The sequence below is a fragment of the Poromitra crassiceps genome (assembly GCF_964638095.1).
Source record: "Poromitra crassiceps genome assembly, chromosome: 29".
Classification (NCBI taxonomy): Eukaryota; Metazoa; Chordata; class Actinopteri; order Beryciformes; family Melamphaidae; genus Poromitra; species Poromitra crassiceps.
The window spans coordinates 7946572-7967818 of NC_139641.1; the positions used below are offsets into that span (position 1 = coordinate 7946572).

The 21247-nt window shown below is 41.7% G+C and overlaps 1 protein-coding gene across 1 annotated transcript in view; it reads left to right on the forward strand.

The window, feature by feature from the left end:
• Window positions 1-1766: 1766 nt before the first annotated feature.
• LOC310799938 (NACHT, LRR and PYD domains-containing protein 12-like) overlaps window positions 1767-21247 on the forward strand; it is a gene marked incomplete at its 5' end in the record, with an annotated part of 58176 nt that continues 38695 nt past the window's right edge. Inside the window, 8 exons of the mRNA XM_083662547.1 lie at window positions 1767-1897; window positions 2185-2304; window positions 7095-7214; window positions 7571-7690; window positions 8047-8166; window positions 9344-9579; window positions 9677-11474; window positions 20933-21106. Of these exons, the coding sequence (XP_083518673.1) occupies window positions 1767-1897; window positions 2185-2304; window positions 7095-7214; window positions 7571-7690; window positions 8047-8166; window positions 9344-9579; window positions 9677-11474; window positions 20933-21106 (2819 nt within the window). The remainder of the gene's footprint in view (window positions 1898-2184; window positions 2305-7094; window positions 7215-7570; window positions 7691-8046; window positions 8167-9343; window positions 9580-9676; window positions 11475-20932; window positions 21107-21247) is intronic.

The window sequence follows — 21247 nt, forward strand, 5'->3', positions numbered from 1 at the left end:
ACATCTTGTCCTCTGGCAGCAAGTCATACGAATTGATATCAAAGGTTGTCTTTATAGTTGTTGACACCCATTCCTTTCAGACAGTTGATGTCATATAACGGGCAATAAGCTGTATCTCATGGACAATTGCCACCTTCATAAGTGTACCTATAATGCACTATGTCTCTGAAAAGGGGGGGGGGGGGTTAGGGGGGTGTCTGGACTGTGTCTGGGGGCCCCCACCCTGCCTAGGGTTCCCACAGTAAAACCTGCCCATTTCCACCACTGGTTTGAACTACTTTTTCTGCATAGCTTGTAGTTTCATAAACTACATTTCTCCCAGGGTAGCTTTGATGTAGTTTCAACTATTTCCATGGCGAAGTAGTTGGTAGCTACCTAAGCTATGGTTTCAAAGTAGATTCTCACACTCTCTCTCACACACACACACACACACGGGTAAAGGGGAGAGTTGTGGGTACCCATAGAACCCGTTCTCATTCAGGGCTCTTGAGGTGAAAGGTCAAGGGAGCCCTTTGAAGATGGCCATGTCAGTTTTTCCTTTTGCAAGCTGCGTTCTAGACCTTCAGTTTGAAATACCTACAGTTTGCAAGCTGTGTTCAAAGACCTTCCATTTAAAATACCTTCAGTTTGAAATACCTTGTTTGCAAGCTGCGTTCTAGACCTTCAGTTTGAAATACCTTCAGTTTGCAAGCTGTGTTCAAAGACCTTCCATTTAAAATACCTTCAGTTTGAAATACCTATATTACAGTTTGCAAGCTGTGTTCAAAGACCTTCAGTTTGAAATACCTACATTACAGTTTGCAAGCTGTGTTCAAAGACCTTCAGTTTGAAATACGTTCAGTATGAAATACCTGCTGAAAAGCTGTGTGATGAGAGGGTTCACATTTGCAAATTGCAAATGCTCCCGCCTCCCGGAGCATTTGAAGAGACAAACCATATTTGGAAATACAACTTCCTTCATGTTTGTGCTGCGGCTGGAACAGGTGAGTCAGAAGGGCGTGGTCCTCTGTAATGAGAGACAGCAGTAAAAGTGTGTCGCAGTTAGTTCAGACTGACTCCATTTTGTAAGTGCAGAGCAGGAGGGACACGGCTGAAGCAGGGTGAGTATTATTACATTATTATTTTATTCAGGGATTCAAACTGGTCACCTTTAGTCATCTTTACAATCCCAAAATAGGACACTTAAGTGAATGGTTTTTGGGTGGTTTTGTGTGTCTGCCCTGGTATCTGTCACCTTTTTCTTTCATGTCCATGTTTGCACACCTGAAGTATCAGAGTCACTTGTCTGCCGTTACTGATAGGAGGGCTAGCATTCACCTGTTCGTATTTCTCTCTCTGAAGTTACGTGAACACAAAAGATGTAATAGTGAGATAATGACAGTAAAACAGAGAGAAGCTGACGTGGGCCTTGGTGGGGCAACATTAGGGCCTCCCCCCCCTCTCTCCCATCCCCCGTCAGTCCTCTACAGTGTGCCCATAGGTACGCTGGGAGAGAGAGGGGTGTGGGTGTGTGTGTGTGTGTGTGTGTGTGTGTGTGTGTGTGTGTGTGTGTGTGTGTTTGCGTGCATCCGTGCGAGTGTGAAAAAAGAAACAGGTTAAGCAAGGTTACTCTTACCTGCACCATGGGTAGTGCTGGGTGCCCCCCCCCCCCCCCGAGTATAACTGGTTTACCTCTGACTGACTGAACTGTAGGCTACAAGGGAGTAAGTAACTAAAGCTTACTTGTATAACACCTTTCACAGATATAAGATCACAAAGTCGAGAAGATGAGTAAGAAGGAGGAGGAAGAAGATGGCAGAGCAGAGTCTCCAGTACCCAGCTGTCTGTCTATGAAGACTGACTGGTCTAAAGATGATCTTCTAGACTTCAGTAATGAACCTGGACCTTCAGACACAACGTAAGAGGAATGTTATACTGTAATGAGGAAATGTTATTTGATAAGCTACACTATTGTAGTGAAAACTACAGAGACGGAGGTCAGACCTGCCATCGTTTTGGCTGAACTCATGCACACAGAAGACATCTTGCTCCCTCAATTTATTGTTTTTCATTCCTACTAATTAATGTATGCACACCAAATAATGATGTTGCCTCAATTAAAACCTCACATCAATTATCCCAAAAACCAGAGTCGTTGTGTTTGATCACCTCTGAAAACAGGTTGCCTTTTCTTTTGATTTACAGAGGTCAGGACCACAGACAGAGAGCAGAGTCTCCAGTACCCAGCTGTCTGTCTATGAAGACTGACTGGTCTAAAGGTCATCCTCCACTCTTCAGTAATGAACCTGGACCTTCAGACACAAGGTAAGAGAACTGTTATCCTGTAAGCCTACCTGATGGAATATGGTTCAATGAGATGTGTAGTCTTAGACTGAATTTCAATCATGGAAGACCAAATAAGGCATTAATAGAGCACCCCATGCTGTCATACCCCTCAGCCCAAATGACGTCACTAAATGACGTCACCATCTCCGACGTCACCTTCTCCATGACGTCACCTTTGCAGTGTGACGTCAGTTGCCCAAATGACGTCAGTTATGACATCATAAATGCCCTTCTCCTGGTACTATATAAAGCCCCCATCACCACAGCTTAAATCACACTTGTGCAGTCATCACTCACCTTGTGTCAGCATCACGCATTCATCCAGCATCTCCAGAGCAAGAAGCTTCATCCCACCACCTCCCCAGATCACCACCAATGTTATGACTCCTGTTGGAAACAGATCCCCTTAGGAGGGATGTCCTATCTCATACAGCACTGACACCCCTCTCTCATAAGCAAGAGGAGCGTCATACGCCATACTCAAACTGTCTATTCTGATTCAATAAAGTTTGTTAAAATTATATTACGAGTCTCTCATGATTGAAATATATTCATGAAATCAAGCTAGTAGTAAAGATATGAAGGGACACTGGAAAGAGAAAAATACAGGCTCATTGCTATTTGAGTAGAGGAAAAAGACTATTATTTCATTCACTAAGAATAGATTTGGATCAATTGAGCCACAAATAATTTCAAGATATATAAAACTAAATAAAATATAAGATACAGTGGGTGGAATTAAATATAACACAACTGACAATTGCAAACACAACAAGCATTTAATGTGTGATAAGCTGGAAACTGTTTGTCTCTATGAAACCAAATATCAAAGCCTAAAACAGCTTATTGGTTACTTAAAACAATGCCTCCTTGGTCTCATCACATCATTATTAGCTCTCACATTTTGTTCACACAGTGTTAAGATACATTTATCAGTCAAATCCTACATACTGAGGTCATCATAGTTATCTACTTGGGATCAATAGATATAACGAGAAACAGTCAATTAGGAAACGGGGGGGGGGGGGGGGGACTTAAACGACACGGCCAATCAACCGGAAAGCCTCTCCTGAGTCAAACAAGTCATCACTCATGTGAATGTGAGTTTGGATCAACACATACAGATGATGAAAACCAGCTTGGTAAAATGTGTAGAAATGTCTGCAACAGATGACAGACTGACCTGTTCTACCACTAGAACATAACCAGGCCAAGAAACATGAATGAAAAGTATGTACAATATGAAATTATAAATACATACAGTATAAAAACAAAGGAAAACATATAAACACTAGAGGGCACTCTGTAGAATGCATACCTCCACCAACCTTTCTACAGAGTTTTGTGATGTTACGTGAATCCATTTGAAATGTAGGTGCCTTTTTGTGATTGGCCACACCCCCTTTTTGCCAGTGGGCGTGCAAAGTACATGGACATGCATAATCTATGATAATAATCTAAACATAATAAATAATCTAAATAATCTAAACAAATAAAATAGAAATCAACAAATGAAGACAATAGTAGAATATGAGAACAAAACATGAATTTGAAGTCACTAGAACTAATGATATGTATCAAACATTTGTGTTTCCAGAGGTCAGTACCACAGGCAGAGAGCAGAGTCTCCAGTACCCAGCTGTCTGTCTATGAAGAGTGACTGGTCTAAAGACAAACCTCCACACTTCAGTAATGAACCTGGACCTTCAGACACAAGGTAAGAGGACTGTTATACTGTAATGAAGAAATGTTATTTGATAACCTACATGATTGCACTGAAAACTACAGAGACAAGGAGTGACCATAGGGAGAAAAAACACGTTTTATGGAGGACAAGATATACAGTATATTTCACTTCCTGGATGTAGGTCAGACCTGCCGTCAGTTTGGCTGGATTCATGCACACAGAAGACATTTTATTCCATACATTTTCTTGTTTTTCATTCCTCCAAATTCATAATGTGTGCACACAAACTAATTATACAATTAAAACTTCACATTAACTCATTCAGTGCCAGCCACTTTTGGAGAACGGATGCTCCCAGTGCCAGAGTTTTCAGAGCGTTTTCAGTGATTTCTCGAGGCCCACAGAATATTGTGTGATATTACTATGTAAACACCGAACACGCACAAGAACGAGCTGGCTCTATTGTATCATCAGCAAAAAAAAGTTTATTGATACCATTTTCCGTTCTTTAGTTATGAGCCGGAGAAGATAGGTTGTTTTCAGCGTTTTCAGGCTTTTCAAATTATTAGCTGAGATAATCCGCCTTTTGTGAAATGCAGCATTTCAAGCACATTCACTGAGTCTGAAGATAATATTTTCTGATGTAGTGACGTAGTTGTTGTGTGATGCCCTGCGTGCACCACCCCCCTCCCCCCCTCCCCCCGTAAACTCCTCCCCACACTGCACACAGCCTCACGCAACCATTATATTTTCGGAGTGCTGCATTTGTGTGCTGCTGTCGGCTCTCAGCGCCACAGCAGGGAAGAGCCAACCCGGATTGCTGAATGGTTTGGCGTCAGGGGCTGCTTTCCTGGCTGCTACTGTAATCGGTTGGAGAAACTATACAGACAGACAGACAGACAGACAGGGACAGAGGGGCTCAGTTGTGAGCGCGGATTGACTCCTGTTCGGAGCCAATGTCAGCTCCCGCGACAGAGCAAATGGCTCTGGGAGCATGCATCGGGTTGTCTTTGATCCACGGCTTTTAGGCTGTTTCTCGGACCTGTCTCTAATCTGGACTGCACCGAGCAAGCACTGTCGCCACCTAATGAGTCCGTAAAATAGGTTATACACCTCCAATAGCTACTATAGTTGTACAGGAGCTGCGGAAGGCTTTGATCGACGTCCCACCGTCAAAAAACGCATTGGACGTCGAAGGACGTCCGTGGCATTCTACGTCACTATTTAATTGGACGTCGAAGGACGTCCATGGCATTCAATGAGTTAATTATCCCAAAAACCAGAGTCATTGTGTTTGATCACCTCTGAAAACATGTTGCCTTTTCTTTTGATTTACAGAGGTCAGTACCACAGGCAGAGAGCAGAGTCTCCAGTACCCAGCTGTCTGTCTATGAAGACTGACTGGTCTAAAGACAATCCTCCATGCTTCAGTAATGAACCTGGACCTTCAGACACAAGGTAAGAGGACTGTTATACTGTAATGAGGAAATGTTATTTGATAACCTACACGATTGCACTGAAAACTACAGAGACAAGGAGTGACCATGGGGAAGAAAAACACGTTTTATGGAGGACAAGATATACAGTATATTTCACTTCCTGGATGTAGGTCAGACCTGCCGTCAGTTTGGCTCGATTCATGCACACAGAAGACATTTTATTCCCTAAATATTTAGTTTTTCGTTCCTCCTAATTCATAATGTGTGCACACAAACTAATCATAGAATTAAAACTTCACATCAATTATCCCAAAAACCAGAGTCGTTGTGTTTGATCACCTCTGAAAACATGTTGCCTTTTCTTTTGATTTACAGAGGTCAGTACCACAGTCAGAGAGCAGAGTCTCCAGTACCCAGCTGTCTGTCTATGAAGAGTGACCGGTCTAAACACAAACCTCCACAATTCAGTAATGAACCTGGACCTTCAGACACAAGGTAAGAGGACTGTTATACTGGGAGCCTACCTGATGGAATATGGTTCAATGAGATTGTATTCATGAAATCAAGTTAGTAGTAAAAATATGATGGAATACTGGAAAGAGAAAAATACAAGCTCATTGATATTTGAGTAGAAAAAAAGGCTATCATTTCATTCACTAAGAATAACAATAAGATAACAATAAAATGAGATAAGTTTAAATTATCTCTGTAGATTTGGATCAATTGAGCAACAAATAATTTCAAGATATATAAAACTAAATAAAATATAAGCTGCAGTGGGTGGAATTAAATATAACACAACTGACAATTGCAAACACAACAAGCATTTAATGTGTGATAAGCTGGAATCTGTTTGTCTCTATGAAACCAAATATCAAAGCCTAAAACAGCTTATTGGTTACTTAAAACAATGCCTCCTTGGTCTCATCACATCATTATTAGCTCTCACATTTTTTCCACACAGTGTTAAGATACATTTATGAGTGAAATCCTACATACTGAGGTCATCATAGTTATAAACTTTGGGATCAATAGATATAACGAGAAACAGTCAATTAGGAAAGGGGGGGGGGACTTAAATGACACGGTCAATCAACCGGAAAGCCTCTCCTGAGTCAAACAAGTCATCACTCATGTGAATGTGAGTTTGGATCAACACATACAGATGATGAAAACCAGCTTGGTAAAATGTGTAGAAATGTCTGCAACAGATGACAGACTGACCTGTTCTACCACTAGAACATAACCAGGCCAAGAAACATAAATGAAAAGTATGTACAATATGAAATTATAAATACATACAGTATAAAAACAAAGGAAAACATATAAACACTAGAGGGCACTCTGTAGAATGCATAACTCCACCAACCTTTCTACAGAGTTTTGTGATGTTACGTGAATCCATTTGAAATGTAGGTGCCTTTTTGTGATTGGCCACACCCCCTTTTTGCCAGTGGGCGTGCAAAGTACATGTACATGCATAATCTATGATAATAATCTAAACATAATAAATAATCGAAATAATCTAAACAAATAAAATAGAAATCAACAAATGAAGACAATAGTAGAATATGAGAACAAAACATGAATTTAAAGTCACTAGAACTAATGATAATTTATGTATCAAACATTTGTGTTTCCAGAGGTCAGGACCACAGGCAGAGAGCAGAGTCTCCAGTACCCAGCTGTCTGTCTATGAAGAGTGACTGGTCTAAAGGTCATCCTCCACTCTTCAGTAATGAACCTGGACCTTCAGACACAAGGTAAGAGGACTGTTATACTGTAATGAAGAAATGTTATTTGATAACCTACACGATTGCACTGAAAACTACAGAGACAAGGAGTGACCATAGGGAGAAAAAACACGTTTTATGGAGGACAAGATATACAGTATATTTCACTTCCTGGATGTGGGTCAGACCTGCCGTCAGTTTGGATTGATTCATGCACACAGAAGACATTTTATTCCCTCAATTTTTTGTTTTTCATTCCTCCAAATTCATAATGTGTGCACACAAACTAATTATACAATTAAAACTTCACATCAATTATCCCAAAAACCAGAGTCGTTGTGTTTGATCACCTCTGAAAACATGTTGCCTTTTCTTTTGATTTACAGAGGTCAGTACCACAGGCAGAGAGCAGAGTCTCCAGTACCCAGCTGTCTGTCTATGAAGAGTGACTGGTCTAAAGATCATCCTCCACTCTTCAGTAATGAACCTGGACCTTCAGACACAAGGTAAGATGACTGTTATACTGTAATGAGGAAATGTTATTTGATAACCTACACGATTGCACTGAAAACTACAGAGACAAGGAGTGACCATAGGGAGAAAAAACACGTTTTATGGAGGACAAGATATACAGTGTATTTCACTTCCTGGATGTAGGTTAGACCTGCCATCAGTTTGGCTTGATTCGTGCACACAGAAGACATTTTATTCCCTCAATTTTTTGTTTTTCATTCCTCCAAATTCATAATGTGTGCACACAAACTAATTATACAATTAAAACTTCACATCAATTATCCCAAAAACCAGAGTCGTTGTGTTTGATCACCTCTGAAAACATGTTGCCTTTTCGTTTGATTTACAGAGGTCAGTACCACAGGCAGAGAGCAGAGTCTCCAGTACCCAGCTGTCTGTCTATGAAGACTGACCGGTCTAAAGGTCATCCTCCACACTTCAGTAATGAACCTGGACCTTCAGACACAAGGTAAGAGGACTGTTATACTGGGAGCCTACCTGATAAAAGTAAGCGAGTAAAGTGAGTAAGCTTGATGAAGGGAAAATGTTCTGTTGTGTTATTTAGGATAGTTTCCTTCACTGTTGCATCACACTATGAGAGGACTGTGTTCATGAAGCAAATCTCTGCCCCAGTGTTTTCTTACATCTTTTTTTAAATATTAAAAAATAATATGATGATGTTTGGAACTATGGCACTTGGCACTTTCATGCCTGTCACTGTCTATTGTCTGAGCCTTTTTAAAATTGAGTGACTCTCCCTGGAACCAAATCTACCTATGGCTACACATAAAGTAACCTTGACTTTGACCTTGACTTAGAGATGGTACTGATCCAATGGCGTGCCGATACTGACGTCATTCACAATTCTGATATCAGACTGACGTTGTTAAACCTTAGTCTCGCCCTCCTCCCCGAGTTGCTCAAATTCCCTCATCCTGCTAGCCCCGCCTTAAAAGCCACAACAGCTCACTGCTGGCCACACGCATAAGACACGCCCACAAGAAATGGTTTAAACACCAAAACCTCCCATCATTGTTGAAAAGCCCATTTTCATTCATATGCTGTTTGTGTTTGACACTGTTTGTGTTTGACATGTAAACACAGACAGTGGTTGATACTGTAGATGTAATGTAATGGAACTCTGCCATCGTATCTACCCTAACTGCTGTGATCAATCTCTGTGCCCTCTAAACACTATCTGTAGTCAGAGGTTATCAAAAATGGTACTTATTTATTTACTAATGACTGCCAGACACTGTCTGTGTTCTGTAACAAATGTGTTGTTACAGTGTTGATGTAATAGGACTCTGTGTTGTCATTCATTAATGATAATTACATATGAAACAAACCAGAAAAACTGTTACAATGTTGCATTCATCCATGATCACCACAGTGACATTTATCCATGATGGGTATGCAATGTTGACTCCACTGATTAAACTACAACTATTAACAGATACATGTGAAAATAAACTTTACATGTGATGGCAGCACGATGCTGTCTGAGCATCTATAAAGATAGTCTGGGCAAAATATTTTAATAGTTTTACAATTTGAACAAAAAATTGTTCAAACTTTTGTTCAATTTTGTTTGTTTGTTAGATCTTCATCTGATCAGGGATAATAAATTGCCTTTATCCCCACAGAATGAGGAAGAGGAGTCTAGGTGTTGTGAAGCAGCAGCTGTCCTGCTGTGCATTGTGTCATTGGGTCCTGAGGGATCCAGTCTCTACCAGCTGTGGACACAGGTTCTGCAGACAGTGCATCACCTCATACTGGGCCCAGTCCGGTTCATCAGGAGACTCTGCCTGTCCCCAGTGTAGAAAAACGTCCAGAACAAGATCTGGACTGCAGACACCCAGTCAAACCAGCATTGCACAATGTAAGACTGGGGTTCTGTCTACTGTTGTCACCATTTCTAAAACCAGGAAACAACAGCATATCTGTTAAACACTTGTTTACTCTTTCTTCTCTTCCAGCGGACGGCGTTTTGCAGGAGGTTTTAGACGTTCATAAGATCAGTCTGATAATGAGATGTGACTTTGTGACAGAAGGAACAGATGAATCAGGAATTGGAACTCCCCTCAATAGGATCTACACTGCACTCTACATCATAGTGGGACAGAGTGAAGAGGTTAATACCCAACATGAGGTGTGGCAGCTGGAGACAGCATCCAAGATGGAGGCTCTCCATGACACTCCGATCAAGTGCCACGACATCTTTAAACCCTTACCTGATCAAGAGACACACATCAGAGTAGTTCTTACGAATGGTGTTGCTGGAATTGGAAAAACCTTCTCAGTGAAGAAGTTCACTCTGGACTGGGCAGAGGGCTTGGAAAATCAAGACGTCATTCTTGTGATTCTGCTTTCGTTCCGGGAGCTGAACTTGATCAGAGATGAGCGGTACAGTCTTCTCATGCTGCTCCATGTTTTCCATCCAACCTTACAGAGGGTCACAGCAGAGAAGCTCTCTGTCTGTAAAGTTGTGTTCATCTTTGATGGCCTGGATGAAAGCAGACTTCCATTGGATTTCCACAACAATGAGGTTGTGTCTGATGTCACACAGGTATCATCAGTAGATGTGCTGTTGACAAACCTCATCAAGGGGACTCTGCTTCCCTTGGCTCTCCTCTGGATAACTTCCAGACCTGCAGCAGCCAATCAGATCCCTCCTACATGTGTAGACAGGGTGACAGAAGTACGAGGCTTCACTGACCTCCAGAAGGAGGAGTACTTCAGGAAGAGAGCCACTGATGAGGAGCTGTCCAGCAGAATCATCTCACACATCAAGGCATCCAGGACCATCCACATCATGTGCCACATCCCAGTCTTCTGTTGGATCACTGGTACAGTTCTGGAGCACATGTTGACTACAGACCAGAGAGGAGAGCTGCCCAAGACCCTGACTGAGATGTACTCACACTTCCTGCTGGTTCAGACAGAGAGGAAGAAGCAGAAGTATGATGAGAGCCATGAGATGAGTCAACAGCAGCTCATGGAGACTGACAGGGAAGTTCTTCTGAAGCTGGGGAAGCTGGCGTTTGAAAATCTGGAGACGGGCAACCTCCTGTTCTACCAAGAAGACCTGGAGGAGTGTGGTCTTGATGTCAGAGAGGCTTTGGTGTTCTCAGGAGTGTGCACAGAGATCTTCAAACGAGAGTGTGTGCTCTTCCAGAAGACGGTCTACTGCTTTGTTCATCTGAGCATCCAGGAGTTTCTCGCTGCAGTCTACATGTTCCACTGTTACACAAACAGGGATAAGAATGTACTGAGCACATTCCTGGGAAAAGTCTGGGGTAGAAGTGATCTCTCCTTGGATGTCTTCCTGAATGAATCCATGCTCAAAGCCCTGAAGAGTAGAAATGGCCACCTGGACCTCTTTGTCCGCTTCCTTCATGGCCTCTCACTCGAGTCCAGCCAGAGTCTCTTAGGAGGCCTACTAGGTCACACAAAGAGAAGTCCACACAGCATCCAGAAAGCCATCAGCAACCTGAAGAAGATGAACCCCTCCAATACGTCTCCAGACAGAAGCATCAACATCTTCCACTGTTTGATGGAGATGAATGACCACTCAATACATCAGCAGATCCAAGACTTCCTGAAGTCAGAGAACAAGTCAAAGAAGGAACTCTCTGTGATCCACTGCTCAGCTCTGGCGTACATGCTGCAGATGTCAGAGGAGGTTCTGGATGTGTTGGACCTGAAGGCCTACAAGACATCAAACGAGGGACGAAGCAGACTGATCCCAGCTGTGAGGAACTGCAGAGAGGCTCGGTTAGTCCTGATCTGAATTCTAACATTATCTACAGTTTAGTTACCTTCACACCTGATGCCATATGAACTATAAAGATATATAGTTCCTCAAACAAACACTATAAAACTGCTGTTCTACAGAGCAGTGGTAACACAGTGTTGGGCGTAACACACAAAGTAATGTGCTATTAATTTTCCTGTAACAGAGTAAATAAAGTAAGTCATTACTGTTACGTGTCAGTAATCACATTACAGTTACCAGGTTGGTCATTACTTGTGTTTCATTGTTTAGTCTCTTTAACCTCTGTATTGGTGCAATGGCTCTGAAAGATTCTCGTTGTCTTTAAGTCATCTTGGAAATATTGGAATTACAGGAGAGCGCACATAAACGAGCCAACAAAGTTGGGAAATACATCACGGAAAGTCTGAATTTAATGCTGTAGATTCAAAACCTTAAAAATCAGTTGGGCAATCACTTTTCACTGGAATAATAAGTAAAGCGATGTGTTACTTTTAAGAAGAGTAACAAGTAATGTGTAATTTGCGTCTTCATTCCAAAGATTCCAATTCTGAAATGTTTGTTTATAGCTATCATGTTAGTTGGTGAACACAGTTCGTTTAGCTGTAATGATTGTTATTAACTTTACAGTTAAGTGTAGTTTTGATAGTTATCTTCTTTGGGCTGAAGGCTTAATACAAGCAGCCAAGGAGCACAGGAATTAAGTGTAGTTTTGATAGTTATCTTCTTTGGGCTGAAGGCTTAATACAAGCAGCCAAGGAGCACAGGAATAAAGAGATCATCAAGAGATTCTATGAAAATAAAATAGCTGATTTTGTTATACTAATAAATCTCATCCATGTAGCCATGTGTTTAGCTTAATTACAATTGGGGCCAATTACTTCCTGGTTGATGGCTAAAAATGGTACGTGGGAAGTAACGGGAGTAGAGCAAATGTATTGTTGATTTTGTTATTTTCATAGGATTTGTTTGATGGTAACAAATGTCTTAAAAATGCCTTGTCCTTTAAGAGGCTGTGCTTAAAAAGTACATACATTTTATCACAACAGACAGCAGTATTTTCCAGTGGACACTGTCTATATTACAGTTAGTTAGTTACTTGATATGGTTGTTTTAATCTACAGGAGTGTCATGTTAATCATATGTTGTCTAGCCAGAATTTGAAATGACTTGCCTGTGAAGCTTAGGCTAAATGTGTGTGTGTGTGTGTGTGTGTGTGTGTGTGTGTGTGTGTGTGTGTGTGTGTGTGTGTGTGTGTGTGTGTGTGTGTGTGTGTGTGTGTGTGTGTGTGTGTGTGTGTGTGTGTGTCTGTGTCTGTGTGTCTGTCTGTCTGTCTGTCTGTCTGTATATATGTGTGTGTGTGTGTGTGTGTGTGTGTGTGTGTGTGTGTCTATGTGTCTATCTATATATATCTATCTACTGCATTTATATAGATACCGTAGATATATATATATACAGAGCCAGATTAACACCCCCAGGGGCCCCGGGGCACTGAAGCTCCCAGGGGCCCCCCTACCCATCGTCCGGATGTTTGGATGTTTTTTCGGCATATTTAGAGGAATATCTCATTTTAAATTAACATTAGTATTATACTGTTATGTTATTATTACGTTTCTGAGATTCAGTTTCTCACTCACTCATAGGCGATTCTAGGTTTTGCAAAGGGGTAGCACCAGCAGGACAAAGATATTAGTCTGACTGGGGGGTTTGTAGGATTTGTGGACAAAGAAATTTTGTACATTTTAAAGTAAAATGCATGAATCTGATGCACTCTGAGAGCAAAAGGAAGAGGCTAATCTTCACATTAATATCCTCTTCACTGTACTGTGGCTTTACAATGATGAAAAAATAATTGACATTACATTTCCAATACAAAACAGCAGAGGGTGCCGCAGCACCACAAGCACCCCCACTTCCCGCGCCCCTGGTCACCACTTGCCCACAGGCATCCAATGAGACTAAATCATCAGACTTAATCTTCTTGGAAACACATTTTATTTTGTCCTGATTGGTCTTAGATTTGTGTCATAGTTCTGTGGAGCCCAACATGAGCCCGACCCAATTTTTTTTTTTTTTTTTTTTTTTGGAGGGCCCCTTCACCCCGAGGGCCCCGGGGCACCTGCCCCGGTTGCCCTATGGTTAATCCGGCCTTGTATATATATTTATACAGACACACACATATATATATATATATATATATATATATATATGTGTGTGTGTGTGTGTGTGTATATTCGGTGCGAATTCGGTACAACGGGGGAAAGCAACAAATCCCAAATTCAGTTTTAATTTCCCCGAATTCTGTATTTGGCTTTTTACGCTCATTTTAACATCAGAAATAGTCTCTTAATAAATCTCCACAATTCCCCCCCCTCAGATTTTTTATCACATTTTTATCCCCCCTTATAGTCCAGGCAAAGTAGCGTTTTACGACAAACTAATTGTAAAAGAATTTTTTGCAGCTTAGATCATTTCTATGAGGTGTCCAGAACAACATACTAAAAGTCCTAAGAAATCCTAGTTGAGGAAATATGTTTAATTCTCATCAATCCAAGATGTGTGCCAATAAGGCCAGACAACAATACACCCCAATGGGGCTATTTTTTTCCTTTACTCCTATCAAAATAAAACTTTATACAATGAAAGTATCCATGAAAAGTAACATTTTTTGTATTACAAGTTTCTTTGAAAATGAATTTGAATATGCAAATGAGCTATACACTAATCGAATAGGCTACCCAGGAGTAAAGGAAAAAATGAAGCCTATCACAATCAAACCTCACACAGTGAAAGTATACATGAAAAGGAACTTTTTTGTTTTACAAGTTTCTTGGAAAAATCTATTTTAAATATGCAAATGAGCTCAACACTAGGCCTAATTGACTTGTCCAATAAGCCATAAAGTCACAAGTAAAACAGGGGCCAAATAACTAACATGTGTAGATGTGGATCTGTGCAGACAATGTCCCACCTACTGGAATGTGCTGATGCCCCCCAGTGCAGTCCCGAAGACCTGGCAGAACCTTCCCCATCTGCTGTGGCCTGTGCCCGATATTGGCAGAACGACATCTGAGATTGCTACGGACTCGAAGAAGAAGAACTAACACATTCATGTCTATTCAGTAAGTTAACCTATGCATAAACAAGATAAATTTGAAGTCACGTGCCACACTTACCTGGGTCACTTGCCACAAAAAGGCATTGCGATGCTACTTCAAGATGAAAAGTAGTTTTGACCTTAAGCAAAATGTGTCTACAGTAAAATGTCTAGTTAGAAAGGAGTTGGTAACTTAAAATGTTCCGATTGGGTTTCTAGCCTAGATATTGCTGTTGCTAGCTTCTCATAACACTGCAAAGCTACTTTACAAACGGTGGAAGTCTGATGTGTGGCCCGCCTGGTCTGAAATACTTGCTTACTACAAAAAGAGAAGCAGTTTTGGTGTCTGGCAAAATTATTTAAAGAGCTGGAATGTCTGGAAAGTGTGTCTATCTGGTTTTTCATCTGTCTTCTGTGTGAGAGTGAATCGTTTAGTTGGTAAGAATGACTTCTGCCATTAGGGTGGTGCAGTGGTAAGCACTATCGCCTCACAGCTCGAAGGTCGTGGGTTCGATTCCCACCTGGGGACGAGGTGAACGCTGAAGGAATGCGTGCCCTTCCGCATGTCCTCGAGTGCCCACCGCCCGTGTGGGGTTGGCAAAAGGGCCTTTCTGTGTGGAGTTTGCATGTTCTCCCCGTGCCTCCCGGGGGTTTCCTTCATATAGGAACCCCCTTCACAAAAACATGCAATATCCTGGTTGCTAATGTGGTTCCTCCTCTGGTCGTTAAGGGCGCCTGTTCAGAGGGAGGGGAACTGGTTGGAATAGCGTGAACCTCCCACGTGCTATGTCCTACCGGTGAAGCTTCCTCTGTCAGGTGAAAAGAAGCGGCTGGCTAACTGCCCATGTCTCGAAGGAAGCATGGAGCCAGTTTCGGCTCTCCCCAGATCGGCAGACGATGGAGTAGCAACCAGGATTGAGAAATCAAGTGAGCACTAATGGGGAATAAAATGGGATAAAAAAAATCGGGGGGAAAAAGAAAAGAAAAAAAAAGAATGACTTCTGCCTGTTATCTCGTAATCTTACCAACAATACCAATTATTTGTAAATCTACCAGCCCAAAATGTAATCTCACCACGTTACTAATGACTAAGATGGCTATTCTGACTTTCTGTCATGTCATTGGGTTAGGCTTGTTCGCAAATAAAAAATAATAATTTAGAAAGCAACTGGAGGCAAGATTGTGCAATCAATTCTTAAGGTCAATATAAGTCTTTTTGTGGCAAGTGACCCAGGTAAGTGTGGCAAGTGACTTCAAATGTATCTTGTTTATGCATAGGTTAACTTACTGAATAGTAGGCTCACCACGTTACTAATGACTAAGATGGCTATTCTGACTTTCTGTCATGTCATTGGGTTAGGCTTGTTCGCAAATAAAAAATAATAATTTAGAAAGCAACTGGAGGCAAGATTGTGCAATCAATTCTTAAGGTCAATATAAGTCTTTTTGTGGCAAGTGACCCAGGTAAGTGCGGCAAGTGACTTCAAATGTATCTTGTTTATGCATAGGTTAACTTACTGAATGGACATGAATGTGTTAGTTATTTGGCCCCTGTTTTACTTGTGACTTTATGGCTTATTGGACACGTCAATTAGGCCTAGTGTTGAGCTCATTTGCATATTTAAAATAGATTTTTCCAAGAAACTTGTAAAACAAAAAAGTTCCTTTTCATGTATACTTTCACTGTGTGAGGTTTGATTGTGATAGGCTTCATTTTTTCGTTTACTCCTATGCGGGTATATTTTGGGTATAGCCTATATTCGATTAGTGTATAGCTCATTTGCATATTCAAATTCATTTTCAAAGAAACTTGTAATACAAAAAATGGTACTTTTCATGGATACTTTCATTGTATAAAGTTTTATTTTGATAGGAGTAAAGGAAAAAAATAGCCCCATTGGGGTGTATTGTTGTCTGGCCTTACTGGCACACATCTTGGATTGATGAGAATTAAACATATTTCCTCAACTAGGATTTCTTAGGACTTTTAGTATGTTGTTCTGGACACCTCATAGAAATGATCTAAGCTGCAAAAAATTCTTTTACAATTAGTTTGTTTTTTGGTTCCAAAATGAGTTACTTTGCCTGGACTATTAGTGCTAATTTATATTTATCCTGGTTGCTGCTCCACCCTCTGCCCAGAGCCATGTAGATAGAAGAGTCCCGACATCTCCATTCACTCCAATGGACCAGTTTTTTACTCTCAAGAGTTCCAGGAAGTAAGGTCCTGGATTAAGCAGCACTGTCGAGTTGCAGCAAAATAGACAGTTTGTGTTGTACTCTGAAAGGGTTTTTCATCCCTTTAATCAAATTGTACATTATCAGCTTTATTTTAGCATCCAAAAGTAGAGCGAGACCCATTCCTGGCTGTTCATTGGCTAATTAGTCTCGCATTTTGGTCCTCCGCTGACGCCACTCTCTCTCTAGAGGACACTACCTCTGCCGATCTGGGGAGAGCTGAAAACTGGCTCCATGCTTCCTCCGACATGGGCAGTTAGCCAGCCGCTTCTTTTCACCTGACAGGGGAAGCTTCACCGGTAGGACATAGCACGTGGGAGGATCACGCTATTCCAACGAGTTCCCCTCCCTCCGAACAGGCGCCCTTCACGACCAGAGAAGGCACCACATCAGAAACCAGGATATTGCATGTTTTTGGTGAAGGGGTTCCTATATGAAGGAAACCCCCGGGAGGCACGGGGAGAACATGCAAACTCCACACAGAAAGGCCCTTTTTTGACGACTCCACCCGGGCGGTGGGCACTCGAGGACATGCGGATGGGCACGCATTCCTTCAGCGTTCACAGCGTCCCAGTCGAACCCAGGACCTTCGAGCTGTGAGGCGACAGCGTGTCCACAATTTAATCAGATCTAGGCAATGAATCCACACAAAAAAGTTTTACTCTACAGCAGCAACGTTCGGTCATGTGTGTCATCGACAGTGTTGGGCACGTTACTTTAAAAAAGTAATATATTACATATTACTCGTTACTATTTTCAAAAGTAATATTATTACTTTACTTATTACTCCATGCCAAAAGTAATTTGTTACATACTCGTTATATTACTTTTCCGTTACATTCCACACAAATGGCAATAGGCCTTTTTCACTGCAGCGATTTTGTGTCTAAAAGGCAGGAGGTAACACAGGTGCACCAAGATGTTAATTAGGGCTTCCAACTTCCAGTCCATTTAGCTGTTCCAGTGCCGGAGCCCTAATTAGTTAGTTGGTTGCACCTGTGTATACTCTGTCTTCTAGACACAAATGGCCGTTGTGAAAAAGGCCCATAGCGTTTTTCTCATCAAAATGCAGACTTTGCGGTGCAAATGTGTGAACTAGGTCTATTATGTGCCGTTCCATTTAAACTAATGGCTTTGCCAGAGCACAGCTTCCTACAGAGATGCTTGATGAAGAGCACACCTGGCTCAAAGTGACGAGAAGATGCAATCTTTTAAACAGCTTCTGTTTTATAGAATGCAGTATAATGCACGGCCAATGCAAACTCAATACGTATAGGCTACATCTTTGCGTAACAAGTTTGTGTCACAAATAACGTTAGCTCTGCAACATTAACATTAACCTGACAATAATAACAGCAATGTTTGAGGTCCACCAGCTTGTGACCAGTTTTCCGGTTTCTGTTGTGCTGTCCTCTCGTCTCGTAACGTTAACGTTAGGAAGTTTGAGCTTGTGTTTTTCACAGTGGAAAGAGTGTTAGTAGCCTACCTGTCCTGGACACCGTTTACATTTGACTTTGATGTTCGTGTCACCTTTCTTCCCGACAAAAACAAAGTCATGGGAATATATCCAGCCACGGATTTTCCTCCTTGGCTCAGCAGGGCAGAAAGGGTGCTCTGAATGTGCTCTGCGGTGACGTCACCTTGTTTTGGGAGCGTTAAAAGCCATGCTGCTTGTGATCAGTGAATGCCGACTGCATGTCGTTTTGCAGCGCAGAGGCATCACAGAATGGACTCTACAAATGATGTCCTATTTTCAATAATGTAGACTACTTAACAGCCAATGCCCAGTTCGTCATATCACAGTGCACGCCCCCTTTCTTTGAGGATGTATAACCCATTCATTGTTGGGCTCGCCCCCTTTCTCTGATGCTGTCTCCTCACCCATTCACAGTTTACCACACATGTGGCAATAACCAATCAGCCCAAGGTATTCCTCTCCAGCTGATCCCAATCACCTAATCAGCGTAGTATATCAGGGTCTATGTTTTACTCTGTTTGCTATGTGCTGTGTATGTGCCATGTCATTCTCAGTTGCTGATCATCATCGCTGAAGCAGTTGTTTTCGCCCCACCTCCTCCCCTGACCACCACCATCGGTCATGACTCCTGATTAAAGAATTCCCTATGGGGGATTTCCTATCCTATTCTTCACTGACGACGCCCTCTCATCATCTCAGGAGAGCGTCATCATATCATGGAGTCATACGCCAAAATTAATTTGTTGTATCATTAAAGCTTGTTATACTTCTATTAGTCTCTCATTATTGAAAAGATGTAACGACTTGTTTTATCTTGAAGTAACGGTAATATTATTACTTATATTCTATTAGTAATTCGTTACACTACTCGTTACTTGGAAAAGTAATATTATTACAGTAACGAGTAACTAGTAACTCGTTACTTCCCAACACTGGTCATCAATAACATGTAATCATGGATTATTGGAACTTGACAAAGAGTCTTTCTCACCCCATCTTGCTTGTCATCTCACGCGATGTAAGTTGCTTGTTTACAAGTTAACCGCTTTGTCAGTGCTACGTAACGTTACATTACCTCGTTGGCTTTGGTTGAATTTGGACAGAATTCGCAAAATAGCTTATCGCCTGAGTCATAAAAGTCATTAGAATACTGCTCTGCACTAAAGCAGGGCCGATTTTACACTTCATGGGCCCCTGGGCTATTCATCTCTGCAGGGCCCCCCCCTCAAAATTTGAGTGTTTTTTTTTAACCTTTTTTAGCCATATTTAAAGGAATATCTCATTTTAAATCAACATTAGGATTATACTGTTGTGATGTCATTATTCAGTATCTTCTCCTTTTCTCACTAACTTTCATGTCACCACCTGCTCTCCTGTCAGCATTCTAACTTACAAACACAAACTGTAGGTTTAGCCATCATGTTCTTTCATAAACAGCCTGATTGGAAAGAAAACATTGCCACTGAGATGTCACAACAAGCACTTTTATTATTATTATTTAGTATTTATTATTGCTGTTATTATTACAGTGCATCATCACATCTGGGGGCCGTAAGCACGATAAATTCGGGAGCCCTCTCACAGGGTTCCATGTCGTTGTTCCGACCTCTCGCTGTTCCGACCTCCCCTCTCCCAGCCCCCATGCCTAAACCTAACCTCCCCCAGACCCTAACCCAAAACCTAACCTCTCCCACCCCCACGCCTAAACCTAACCTCCCCCAGACCCTAACCCAAAACCTAACCTCTCCCACCCCCCACGCCTAAACCTAAGGTCGGCATTGCGAGTGGTCGGCATAGCGGGTGGACACCCTCTCACAGTGGATGTTATTACTCTGCAAAAAAATTTGAATGGCGTCAGTAAAAAAAACATTTTTTGCGAAGACCCTGGACAGGGGGCCCAAAAAAACCCCATCAAGGGTCCCCAATTTTTTTTTTTTTTTTTTTTTTTTTGCCCCTTGATGTCCCAGGCCCCGGGCTTCAGCCCCGGTAAGCCCGTTGGTAAAATCGGCCCTGCGGTAAAGGGGGAGCAGCTGGACGCGTCGATATTGTTTGTGGTTTTGTGATGTAGCATGGAAGCGACGTACGGCTCGTAAACACACTGGAGCGACCCCCGGTAATGTTTCCTCACCACAAAACGTTCCATTCAGTGAACGCGGATTTCATATGGCTCTTGTGTTGCTTTGGTGTGTCTTCTTCTGTGGCGTTTATGGCGTTCAAACAGCGTTTAGGGTTCTTTACCGCTACCTTCTGGATTCGGCGTATTCTTCATGTAGCTGCACGCACCGAACCGTGAAGCCCATACCATGACGTACACAGGGCGAGTACATGTACCGTGACACCCCTAATACATACATATATAGATATATATATATATCTATATAGGCTATATAGATATATATATGTACTTTTGACAGAATTGCTTGTAATTACATTCTGCTATGCTTTGCTTTGTGATATTACACATTCAGCACTTTTTGAAAATTTTCTAATTCTACAATACAATTTATTGTCACTTTTTCTCCAATTATTATTACTATTATTGTTATTATTTGTATTAGAAGTAGTAGTATGCTGTGTCCGTTTTGATGTGGGCTTAGTCTCAGCTCTGCTTTCATAGAACTAATCTTACATTAAATCTGTGATCACAGACTTTCTGACTGTGGACTCTCAGAGACTCACTGTGAAGTCCTGGCATCAGCTCTGAAGTCCAACCCCTCCCATCTAAGAGAGCTGGACCTGAGTAAGAACCAGCTGCAAGATTCAGGTGTGAAGCTTCTGTCTGCTGGACTGGAGAGTCCACACTGTCGACTGGAGACTCTCAGGTAAGATTTGAATTGACAGTTTTTCTCAGTTGATTTGACACATTTCTCTGCTTTCAATACAGTGCCTCTCAGGTCACAATTCCTGACTCTGTAAAGGTTGACTGCAAGTTTTACAGAGAGCAGTAGTAGCTAAAGAGTCTG